Genomic DNA, 11583 nt, shown 5'->3' with positions numbered 1-11583 from the left:
CACTTCATGAAAAATCTTTTCCATTTTCCATCCAACCAAACATCCCCTCATAGAATTCAATTTTGTAACAAAAATAGAGATCCATCGTACTCTTTCGATTCAAACATTCAGCCACTTCTTTTTGGACAAAATATTTTATTTTAAATTAATAAATCAAATTAATCTATTTTGTCCGGCCAAAGAAAACAATATTTCGTTCATTTCGGGAATTGTCTGAACTTTTTTCCCTAAATATGTTGACATTTTGTATGACGTAAGACGATCCAAAACGCCAAAACCTCAGTGCTGTGTTGACTGTTGCTCTTTGTATACAAAATTACAAACCCGTTTGATTCGAAGTTTCAAGCTCTCAAGATATGGAAATCCGACTTCTCTCACACCTTCCTCTCTCCTCTGGCATCCAGCACTGCTGCACCACCAAAGCCTCCGTCAATCTCTTCCCCTCATCGTCCGATTCGCATAAATGGACGGTCAAATGCTCTGCTGTCTCCCCGCCTCCATGTAATTTTATTCTACTTTGATTTTGTGATCGGTGACGTATCGGTGTTTGATCGCTCTGAAATGGTGTTGATTGTGCAGTGGACCAAGCGGTGAGCTTCAAGGAAGCAGCGCGGCACGGGAATTTGGTGCCACTGTATAGGTCAATATTCTCTGATCAACTAACACCTGTGCTGGCCTACAGGTGTTTGGTGAAGGAAGATGACAGAGAAGCTCCCAGCTTCTTGTTCGAGTCCGTAAATGTTGGACTGAAAGTTGAAAGTAACGTAAGCATTTCGAATATGGTGAAGATAAAATGCAATACTGACTTTATATCATAAAAGTGAAGAAGATACTTTTGTTGTTGTTGTAATTTTAACAATGTTAGGGGCGGTATAGTGTTATTGGTGCTCAGCCAGCTATGGAGATTGTTGCAAAAGAAAACTCAGTGACAATTATGGACCACCGTGAAGGGAAAAGGACAGAGACATTTGAAGAGGATCCTATGGTCATTCCTCGTAGGATTATGGACAAATGGAAACCTCAGCGGCTCGATGAGCTTCCTGAGGCATTTACTGGTAATGCAATCTTTATTTGTTTGACAGATTGTAGTGCAGCTTGTGTTGTAGATGTCTGTCCTAATGCTATGTAGAAGCTGCTACCCTCACGTAGTCACGTGTATCTTACTATGTGAGGAATAGTTGGAGATAATATTGTTGAACACAAACATTCCATTTCCTTTGACACTGAAATTTTGTTTGCCAAATCCTCCTATCTAGTTCTGTTTGCCAAATCTCCCTTATATCATAGCTTGAGTATCTGGTTGCATTTAGTAATCCTTTCATTAGGATCCAAGTAGTTTGAATATTCAGTTTTCCTCATTTATAATTTATTGTTTGTTAAACTCTTTTCATCCTTTGTTTTTGTATACCACTTTTCATCTTTTGTTATTTAACCTTTATTCTCTTCTTCAATTCACAAGCCTGCTATTTTATTTATTTATTTATTTATTTTTGAACTTTTGGTACACAGCATATTGGGTGTATATTGAACTTGCTTGATAGTGACAATATAGTTTAACTTTGATGTCATACAGGACATTACTTGTATCCGCAATTGCTATGATTTGTATTGAATTCTTTTCCTATCAGGTGGCTGGGTTGGCTATTTCTCGTATGATACAGTACGTTTTGTTGAGAAGAAGAAACTACCATTCTCAAATGGCCCTTTGGATGACCGGTTTCTCCCTGATCTTCACATTGGCCTCTATGATGATGTTGTTGTCTTGGATCATGTAGAGAAGGTTATATAATGTACTAAAACATTTAGTTTTGCCAATTGTCTACCCGCTTGGTTTGGAGTTCTTTTAATGTGGACTTTTGCCGCCTATTTCCTAATTAATGAATACTTTATTCTTTTGGTTGGTATTTTCCATCTTAAAGTGCTTCAATAATCAAATGTGTAGTAAAATCATGTTTCTAAAGAATTAATTTTTATCCAATGCCACAATGAGAGGATGGTGATTCTCATTCAGGCAATCAGGCTATTAATATGTAATTAATTGTGTTTCTTTAAATATCAGAAAGCATGTGCAATACACTGGGTGCAGCTGGATCGCTTTTCTTCAGTTGAGGAGGCCTTTAATGATGGCATGGACCGGTTAGAAGCTTTGATATCAAAAGTGCACAATATAGTGACGTAAGTTGTACATGTTCCTTTCAAGATGCACACCAATATGTTTCACATTTTTTTGCTATGATTAAGTACATTTGACATAGTTTTAAATTTTAGTCCTAGGTTAGCTGCAGGTTTAATAAAATTACATACTAGCCATTTTGGTTCAGCAAAGATATCAACCATGACCAGTGAAGACTATCAAAATGCCGTTTTGAAAGCTAAGGAGCACATTCTAGATGGGAATATTTTCCAAATAGTTCTCAGTCAACGTTTTGAAAGGAGAACATTTGCAGATCCATTTGAGATATATAGGGCATTGAGAATTGTTAATCCAAGTCCATATATGGCTTATTTACAGGTTTGCACTCTCTCTCTCTTCTTCTTGGTTTTTTTTTAAGGACAATATTGTCACTTCATATACAAAAATATGTTATACTTACAAATTTTAATTATGCTTTTTCAGGCTAGGGGGTGTATACTTGTTGCTTCAAGCCCTGAGATTCTTACTAGAGTTAAGAAGGTAAATAGTTGATACCAAAAAAAAAAAAAAGCATCCACTTCTCGTTTACTTTATTAGTGGGATAATATCTTCAGGAGTGCCCATTTAGATTTTTTTTTTTAATAAATAATTTCTTCCTGCTGCATATTACATGTCTTATTTTCTTAATTTTCCTTTAGAGCAGCTCACTTCAATAACCTCATCATCATTTTTTAGGGAAAAATCACTAATCGCCCACTAGCAGGGACTGTTAGGAGAGGGCTGACATCTCGAGAAGATTACATGCTGGAAAATCAACTTCTGCATAACAAAAAGCAGTGTGCAGAGCACATCATGCTGGTTGACATGGCAAGAAATGATGTGGGAAAGGTTGTGTTATTTTTAGATGTGATTTCATTCAGTCTATAATTAGAAACATCAGTTAGTTGATCTTCCAATTCCATTTTGACATGGATGTATGTCTAAATAATGCCCAAATAAATAAAGGAGTTTATACTTATAATAGTACAAAAGCATGCTCATAATATTACTATCATTTACTCCATGGAAGAATCTCTAAATTTTCATCTTAAAATTGCTTTATTAATATATTTGGACACCTCACAGTTTCTATTGGAGTATGCACATTTTGTTTTGTGATTCTTGCTAATAGTCAAGATGTTAGTTTTTATTTATTATTTGAGGGTAATGGGGATTGAGCTTGTTGCTTTTTTAACTAGAGTCTTGGGTTAGTTGGGTAGTTGGGTCCAGGCCACTATACTACAATGTTCTTAGCAAGGTGGTACATATCTTTCTGAAATTAACAATTGCATGCTGTTTTTCAAGTGAGCTTGCTTCTGATCTATGTTCAGCATACAAAATCCTTAGGCCTGCCTTCATCTTGTTCTATACACTACTTGTCCTAATGCAATAATAAACACAGTTCAATTATCATCTTGGTAAAAATTGGTTTCTTTGAAGTAAAATAACCCCAATAACATCTAAAGGGATGTTAATGGGGCTATTTTATTAAAATTCTTTATTAATATATTGGAGGTAGCAATGGTTAAGAAAATTCTTGGAAATTGATTTAAATATTAAGCATTGTACTTCGCCCTCTTGCAGCTCCTGCTTGGTGTTGTAGGTTGTAGGATTGCATTCTCTTTTTCATGCCTGGAAAATATGTAGAGTGTTTCAAATATTTGTCTTTCCTTGCTATTGTACTTTCACTAATGTAGCTTCTTATTTTAGGTTTCTAAAATTGGTTCAGTGGAAGTTGAGAAACTCATGAACATTGAACGTTTTTCCCATGTCATGCACATCAGTTCCACGGTTAGTCCTTTCAGTTTGATATATATATTTCTTATAATTAGTGATCAAGACTTGCCCTTGTTTATACGAAATGATGATATAGGTGAAGGATGATATGCAAGATAGTGAATTAGAAGAAATGATAATAAAAACATAAGAAAATGATATGTTAGAGCTTAGGTCAATACAGTATCTGCCATCTTTCTCTTTTAGAGCACAGGTGTTCTTATTGAAATAAGTAATGAACTGTGGATGACATTGTAGCTTCTTTCACTGTTGAGCAAATATATTGAATTGGAATTGCTGGTTTTTATTCTTTGTTATGAATTAATGCCAAACATTATAGGTTACTGGAGAGCAACTTGACCATTTAAGTAGCTGGGATGCTTTGCGTGCTGCATTGCCAGTAGGAACTGTCAGTGGAGCCCCAAAGGTTTTTCCAATCATCTCTATTTGTTTGTTCATTATGTTTCATGTTCTTTTTGAGTGATCATAACTGTATCTCATGATTCAATTTGGAATTGTGGTCAAATATTTTAATTATTGTAATGATGAGCTTGTTATGCCTTTTGCTACTCTATTGAGCCATTTATGAGACTGGAAAGAGAAACCATTTCAAATGCTTTTCCTTTGAACTCTGTTAGGTTTAGAATACCCACACACAAATGTACTAGTTTTTGCAGCGTTGGCTGCGTTGTTGCATTTATGTAGCTTTTCTCTATTTGGTTTGCTATAAACAGGTGAAGGCCATGGAATTAATTGATGAGCTTGAAGTGACAAGGCGTGGACCATATGGTGGTGGATTTGGAGGAATTTCCTTTTCTGGGGACATGGACATAGCCTTGGCATTGAGAACCATTGTTTTTCCAACTGCAATGCGTCATGATACCATGTACTCCTACAAGGATGAGAACAAACGAAGAGAGTGGATTGCTCATATCCAAGCCGGAGCGGGTATTGTAGCTGATAGTAATCCTCTTGATGAACAGAGAGAGTGTGAAAACAAGGCTGCAGCTCTTGTCCGTGCCATTGATCTTGCTGAATCATCATTTATTGAGTAGTAAACTCTTATAGAATTCTCAGTCTTTTTTTCCCCACTCGATGTGCTTTTGAACCTTAAACAGTCAATATTTTAACAATTACTCCGTACTATTTTTATTTTTACATTAATTCCTTCTGGGCGTGCATCAAATATTTTTGTAATTGCATTTGGAATGCCTTTTGATTTGAGGGACTGAGTAAACACTACACAGTTACAGTTTAAAATTTAAATGACAGCTGAACCTGAATCATAATGTTTCCAGGTCATTGCACTCTTTTCTGTACAGCTGCATATTTGCTTAGATTACTTCTAATTGAAACAAGATCAGCCACAACTTTGCTCGCTGTTATTCTGGTTTCAGGAGCTTCCTCTGAACAAACAACTCCAAGGCCAAGGAGAGAAACCAAACATTCACCAATCTTGGTTTTGAAGCCATTTTCCCAGTAAATTTTGTCTGTCAGATCTCCGGGTGCTTCCTCGAAGAGAGCTGATTGATCAACAACGTCCATTGCTCGATCAGGTAATGCATGTTTGACAAAACTGTGAAGATTTCCACTGTCATTGAACATTTCATCAGTAGGTCTTCTACCTGTGAAAATCTCTAGTAAAAGTACTCCAAAGCTGTAGACATCTCCTTGTTTTGACACCTTAGCACCCATGCCATATTCTGCAGATATCATAAAGCTTATGCATTACGTTTTACACCTGAAAAGATATGTAATGTGGCAAATTTCAGTGGAAGTGTGTTACCTGGAGCAGCATATCCAATGGTTCCCTTGATCCCAAGTGAGCTAAACTCGACTCCTTCAGCTTCTTGAGCTGGGTTTGAAAGAAGCCTTGCCAAACCGAAGTCACTCACATGAGCACACAGATCATCATCAAGAAGAATATTGCTTGGCTTCAGATCACAGTGAATAACGGGGGGTTGAGATTGATCATGGAGGTATTGCAATGCTGAAGCGATGTCTATTGCTATGTTTAACCGTTGGAAGATACTCAACCTCCTATCCTCTCTGTCCTTCTGGTGCAGCCACTCTTCTAGGCTCCCATTTGGCATGTACTGATAGACCAAGGCTTTGAACTCATTCCCACTAAAATCAACACTGGAGCAAACAGTTAAGATCTTCACGAGGTTTCTGTGCCGGATGTGCCTCAAGGCCTGACACTCGGCCAAGAAACTTTTGTCAGCCCCCGTCTGTTGAAGTTTCAGTACCTTCACTGCAACTACTGTTCCATCCGAGGCCAGAGTTCCTCTATAGACAGAACCAAAACTACCTGATCCTATCAAGTTTTGCGAAGAGAACCCTCCTGTTGCATTTAGGAGATCTTCATAAGACACATTTGCAAATGCTTTTGCATGGAAGTTCATGACTTGAGATGATGAGTTAGCTCTACTTCTCTTCACCTTTTTCTTCCAGAAAACTGCTAACAGCAGCGCTATGCTTAGGCACACTGCTACAACAATGAGAACCAGTGCTATTATAAGGGCAGTGTGCTTTCTAGATTTTTGGGGTTCCTCTTCCACGCATGGATGCAAATCAAGCTCCTTGATTCCCCCACAGAGATTTATGTTGCCTGTTACATCAATCCTGTTTGCATATGCAAAAACACCCCGAGCAGGCACCTCACCTTCAAGATTGTTGAATGATAAATTCAGATTGAGGAGAGTGGAGTTCTTGGCCATGCTTGGAGGAATGTGGCCCGAGAAATTGTTTTGAGAAACATCCAAGTACTGAATATTTTTCAAGTTGTTTAAAGGAGGTAATGGCCCCACAAAGAGGTTGTGCTGCATGTTAAGTACTTCCAAGGACACACAACCCCACAGTGTGCTTGGAAGTTCACCGGACAATCGATTGTTTGAAACATCAAATGCAGCAAGGTTGCTAAGGTTTCCAACCTCAATGGGTAAAGGGCCTATCAAGGAGTTGTAAGACATATTAAGGAGTACCGAAAGGGAAGACAGACTCAAAACCTGTTTCGGTATAGTGCCAGTAAGCTTATTCTGAGAAATGTCCAGGTTTTGGAGGGAGACACAATTTCCCAAACTTGAAGGTATGCTCCCTTCTAAGCTGTTATCCTGTAGGTAGAGTCGCAAGAGTCCTCGGATTTTTCCCAATGAAGAGGGAATATTTCCAGTGAGCTTATTCGATTCAAAATGGATACTTTCTAGATTTGAAAGCATTCCAATAGAATCAGGGATATTACCAGTGATCATTGTTTCTTCGATGCTAAGTTCATTCAAGTTTACAAGGTTAGATATCTCCCTAGGTATCATTCCTTGTATCTTGTTTCCTCCAATAAGAAGCTTTGTCAATGTGGTTGACAAGTTAGTTATTGAGTTGGGGAACATACCTCCAAATCTATTATCAGCAAAATCCAAGAACTCGAGCTTTCTGCAATTGCACAAAGAAGTTACAAAATCCATATCATCAGGTGCGCCTCTTCCCAACTGGTTACTGAGAACATTGAGCCATAATAGATTCTGAAGGCTCCCAAAACTCATAGGTACATTTCCGGTGAAATTGTTGTATGGAATATCAAGCCGAAGCAAGCCAGTAGCATTGGACAATGAGGCCGGAATCACTCCTATGAAATAATTGGTTGCCAAATACAGGAACTGCAGATTGGGGAAGGCAATTCCTATATCAGCTCGAAGTGTACCCCTGAACTTGTTGAATGACAGACCTATGAGCTGAAGAGAGGATAGATTGTAAAGCGCAGGAGGAAACTCCCCGGAAAGAGAGTTCACTGACATGCCTAGCATTGTTAAGCTTCTCATCTTGGCCATTGTTTCAGGAACTTCTCCCTCCAGATCATTATATGATATGTAAAGCTCTGTCAAAGAAGTCAGATTCCCAATTGAAGCTGGGATACTCCCAGTGAGGTTATTATTCTTAAGATACAATGCCTCCAGCTTCGTCAAAGAACCAAGCTCAACAGGAATGTGCCTTTCAAAGTGATTGTGATCAAGAATAAGATCAACTAGGCCAACACAACGAGACAGGTTAGCTGGAATTTCACCACCAAGGTAGTTATAGCTCAAGTTCATGGTTTGGAGCCTGATCAAATGGCCTAGTTCTGAGGGGATTTCACCATGGAAGGAATTGTCTGAAAGATCAAGAATCCGAAGGAACGAAAGATTTCCAATTTGGGATGACAGAGTACCACCCAACCCATGGCCTCTGAGATCCAAAACAGTGACCCGCCGGTGTTTTAGGCCACAGGCGACCCCAGGCCACAGGCAGAAACTCACGCTTGCATTCCAAGAATCCAGAACTCCTTGTGGATCTTCAGTAATTCCAGACTTGAACGTCATCAATGCAAGTTGATCTGTATCATTTCCAGGTACGCCTGATGATGCATAGCCTGGAAAAGAAAAGTTCAAGAACACGAAAACAATGGCATTAAAGGTGAGTGCAAAGAGCAAGTTTAGACTAGTAGTTGGAATCATCATTTGGGAAGAAGAGAAAGTAGCAGAGGGAAGTGATAGGCTAAGAGCTGAGGAAATGATATGTAGAACAAGCTTGACAAAGGTTTATATCGAGTCCATTGGAAAACTCTTGCAGTGGAAAGAGGTTTTACTTCTTTCTTTTTTTTTTTGAACGACAAAGGAAATTTACAACCACTATCTGAAAGTATGCACTTGATAAATATCGCATTATGACCCTAGTGGTTATCATGTCAACAGTGTGATCAACTTGATTGAGGTTGTCCAAAAAGGTTTTACTTTATAGTGGATGCATGTGATCAACAAATCAAAGTTTTCAGCTGAAAGCAATGTTCTAGATTTGAGATATATGTATTTGGGTGAAGGGAACAGGCACCGAGCCACTGATGTCGCTCTCCCCATGAATAAATTAAAACCATATCTTATTGCCCAAACTTTGACGAGGCTTCTTGGCAGAGTGTGAAATGTCAATGCCAATTGCCAAATTGCCAATGCCGTGTATCTGTAACCCAATTCTTTTTTTACAGACTGGGACCATAATTGGTCAATGGTAAATGCTAAAGTTAGGGGAAGTTCCACTGTTCCAGTCTGTCGCCAGTTGACTTTCAGCCGAAAGTGCTGACCTTAGACGATATTTTTTTTCTCTCTCATTTATTGCAGTATGATGCCAAAAAGCACAGTCAGGATATGGGAGAACAATTAGGGTAGAAATGGAGTGATATTATATTAGCACGCATGACATCTTTGTGAAGAGCCAGTAATTCTGAGTCCTCAGATTCTTCCCTCCTGCTGATAAAAAAAATCTTGATTATTAGTTTATTTGTCACATTTATAGGAATCTTGTCCTCTAATTTCTTAGATTATACAAAAATGTAACAATATTTAAAGATGATAGGAACCAAATGCCCCCAACTGTTTAGTAGTTAATCAAAGGGCATTAAAAGCATAAATGAAGCCATGGACATCAACTACTGGCAAAACTGGCAGTGGGTTCACAGATGGCAGTTTAAAGAGGGTAGCATGAGTTTACAAGTTCCTGCCTAGCATTTAACAACTTCAAGTGTAGACATGATATGCATCACCCACCACACAGCACCAATGGTGGATGGGGGACTGGCATAGAATAGGTAATGACCTGCACCATCTCATTAAAAAAAACATTAATAATAGAAAGGGAATGTAACAAAGGAAATTCGATCACTTCGCATAACTTCAGTCCTGTGGATCATTTATATTTGTCTGGTTGTGGTGCTGATCATCACCATTCCTTCCATGACGATTGGGGGGGTTGGGTGGGAAATCATGGGCAGTTTTATCCAGTCCCCTATAATCTTTGATCATTTATTCACGTCTTCTTGATCTCTCCCTCCTATCGCCATCTTCCCTTGACCTTCGATCATCCTCATGTTTCCTTGACTTTTCATCTCTCCTAACATCATCTTCCCTTGATTTTGAATCATGGCCATGCCTCCTCACTTTTTCATACATTCCATCATGCTCTCCCCGTGACTTTTCACCTCTCCGATCATCATCTTCCCTTGATTTTGAATCATGATCATGCCTCCTCACTTTTTCATACATTCTATCACGATCTCCCCGTGACTTTTCATCTCTCCTATCATCATCATCCCTCCTCCTCACTTTTTCATACATCCTATCACGATCTCCTCGTGACTTTGGTTCATCATAGTCTTCCTTGTTATCCATTTCCCTCTCCTTTCGCTTTGATTGCTTCTCATCACCTCTACTGTGCCTATCCACTGTATCAATTTTTTTATGATCATAGTTCTGCATATCGCTGTGTTTTGCTTTAGACACTTTTGAATCTTTCTCACTATACCTACGTTTCTCTTCAACACCAGAATCTACAGCACTACTTGATTGGCCAAACCTCTTATCCTTCCGAGAATCATCAAATTTTTCATGATCCCATTTTGACCGTCTATCTTCTTCATGTCCCCAACCTGTGTTTGCAGCTCTCTACATACAGATAAAAAAACAATGTCAGTACCTCATTTGGAGGGAGGGAGAGAGAGAGAGAGAAAGAGACAAAAATTATAACCACTTAGAAAATGTAGAACAATGTGAAACTGAGCATTGTAAGTTTGGAACAAGGATAAAAACTAGCTAAAGAAGAAGAGATGGCAGGATAAGATGGGACTTAAAATTGCAAAAGGAGTGCAATGACCAGAGCCTTGAATCAATTGTATGATCAAAAAGGTCAGAACAGCCAAACGATTAGACAGACAGATTTCTCCATGTAACTGAGCTAGGAGCCTATAAGCAGTGTCCTTTCCTTTGGGCCTTTTAGCACAGCATTTATATTATCCTTCTTGAAAGTTAAATAAAAAGTGATTTCATAAATATGGGAGCATATACATGCGACTCAATAGCTTTTTGCAGTTCTTTTCCCATTTTTTTCAATTTATTTATGTTTTCTTTGATTAAAAAAAACATATTTTCCCTCTGAGGGCTTACATGGGCTGCAACTCACTGGAGTGCCATCAACCGAGATACTCCGTACAAAATAAGACAGTAAAATTTCATCAAGCACTCAATGGCAACTCATGTCATACATGAGTATAGCAAATTAAAATTTTAAGTCAAACTTACTTGCTCATCATGAGAAAATTTGCATCCAGCTCCTCTAGTGCACTCACCCCTTTGAAATGCACGGCATACACCCCTTTCTTCCCTCTTCTTCCTCAAGGTCTCCTCATCCTCTTCCTCTTTCTTCTTATAGTTAGTAACATGGTCCACTCTTATAATACGCCCAAGAATTTGTGCACCATTCAGATTATCTGTAAATCCAATAAAAATAAACTGCAACTTTGAGCAATCAAACTACCAGTTTCATGTTCTCTCTCTAATAACTGATATATGTCAGTCTAAATAGTGATATCATGTATATGTGTTTGGAAGGGAGAGAGACTGACCTACAGCGAGATTTGTACTTCTCTGATCCTCATAAGCAATAAAAGCAAAGCCCTTTGATTTTCCCGTGCCCTTATCTCTTACAAGATTCACATCAACTATCTCACCGTATCTAAAAAAGCATTAGACAATAAAATTCATTAATTTTTAAATTTCTTAATCCCCACATGACAGCAAAAGTGGAAAAGTGAAAAAAAAAAAAAAAAAAAAAAAACC

At 38.3% G+C, this 11583-nt stretch overlaps 2 protein-coding genes across 3 annotated transcripts in view; one reads left to right on the top strand and one right to left on the bottom strand.

Annotated features, from left to right (window-relative positions):
• The first annotated feature begins 249 nt into the window (after window positions 1–249).
• LOC116017533 (anthranilate synthase alpha subunit 2, chloroplastic-like) lies at window positions 250–5004 on the top strand. The gene is made up of 11 exons (XM_031258143.1): window positions 250–501; window positions 580–764; window positions 866–1055; window positions 1629–1780; window positions 2060–2175; window positions 2269–2512; window positions 2618–2674; window positions 2870–3022; window positions 3884–3964; window positions 4290–4376; window positions 4684–5004. The coding sequence occupies exons 1-11, from the start codon at window positions 357–359 to the stop codon at window positions 5002–5004; spliced, it is 1731 nt and encodes a 576-aa protein (XP_031114003.1). The 5' UTR covers window positions 250–356.
• A 4400-nt stretch (window positions 5005–9404) lies between these two features.
• LOC116017534 (zinc finger CCCH domain-containing protein 25) overlaps window positions 9405–11583 on the bottom strand; it is a 4088-nt gene continuing 1909 nt past the window's right edge. The window contains exons 3-5 of one of the 2 annotated variants that reach the window (XM_031258145.1): window positions 11370–11479; window positions 11047–11234; window positions 9405–10413 (exon numbers count right to left, since the gene is read on the bottom strand). In XM_031258145.1, the coding sequence (XP_031114005.1) occupies window positions 9775–10413; window positions 11047–11234; window positions 11370–11479 (937 nt within the window). In that variant the 3' untranslated portion in view covers window positions 9405–9774. The remainder of the gene's footprint in view (window positions 10414–11046; window positions 11235–11369; window positions 11480–11583) is intronic. The other variant, XM_031258144.1, reaches the window with a different exon arrangement.

Source organism: Ipomoea triloba, chromosome 4 (genome assembly GCF_003576645.1).
Source record: "Ipomoea triloba cultivar NCNSP0323 chromosome 4, ASM357664v1".
NCBI classification, from domain to species: Eukaryota; Viridiplantae; Streptophyta; class Magnoliopsida; order Solanales; family Convolvulaceae; genus Ipomoea; species Ipomoea triloba.
Note: the sequence above shows the minus strand (reverse complement) of the source record. Positions and strands in the feature narration are given on the sequence as shown.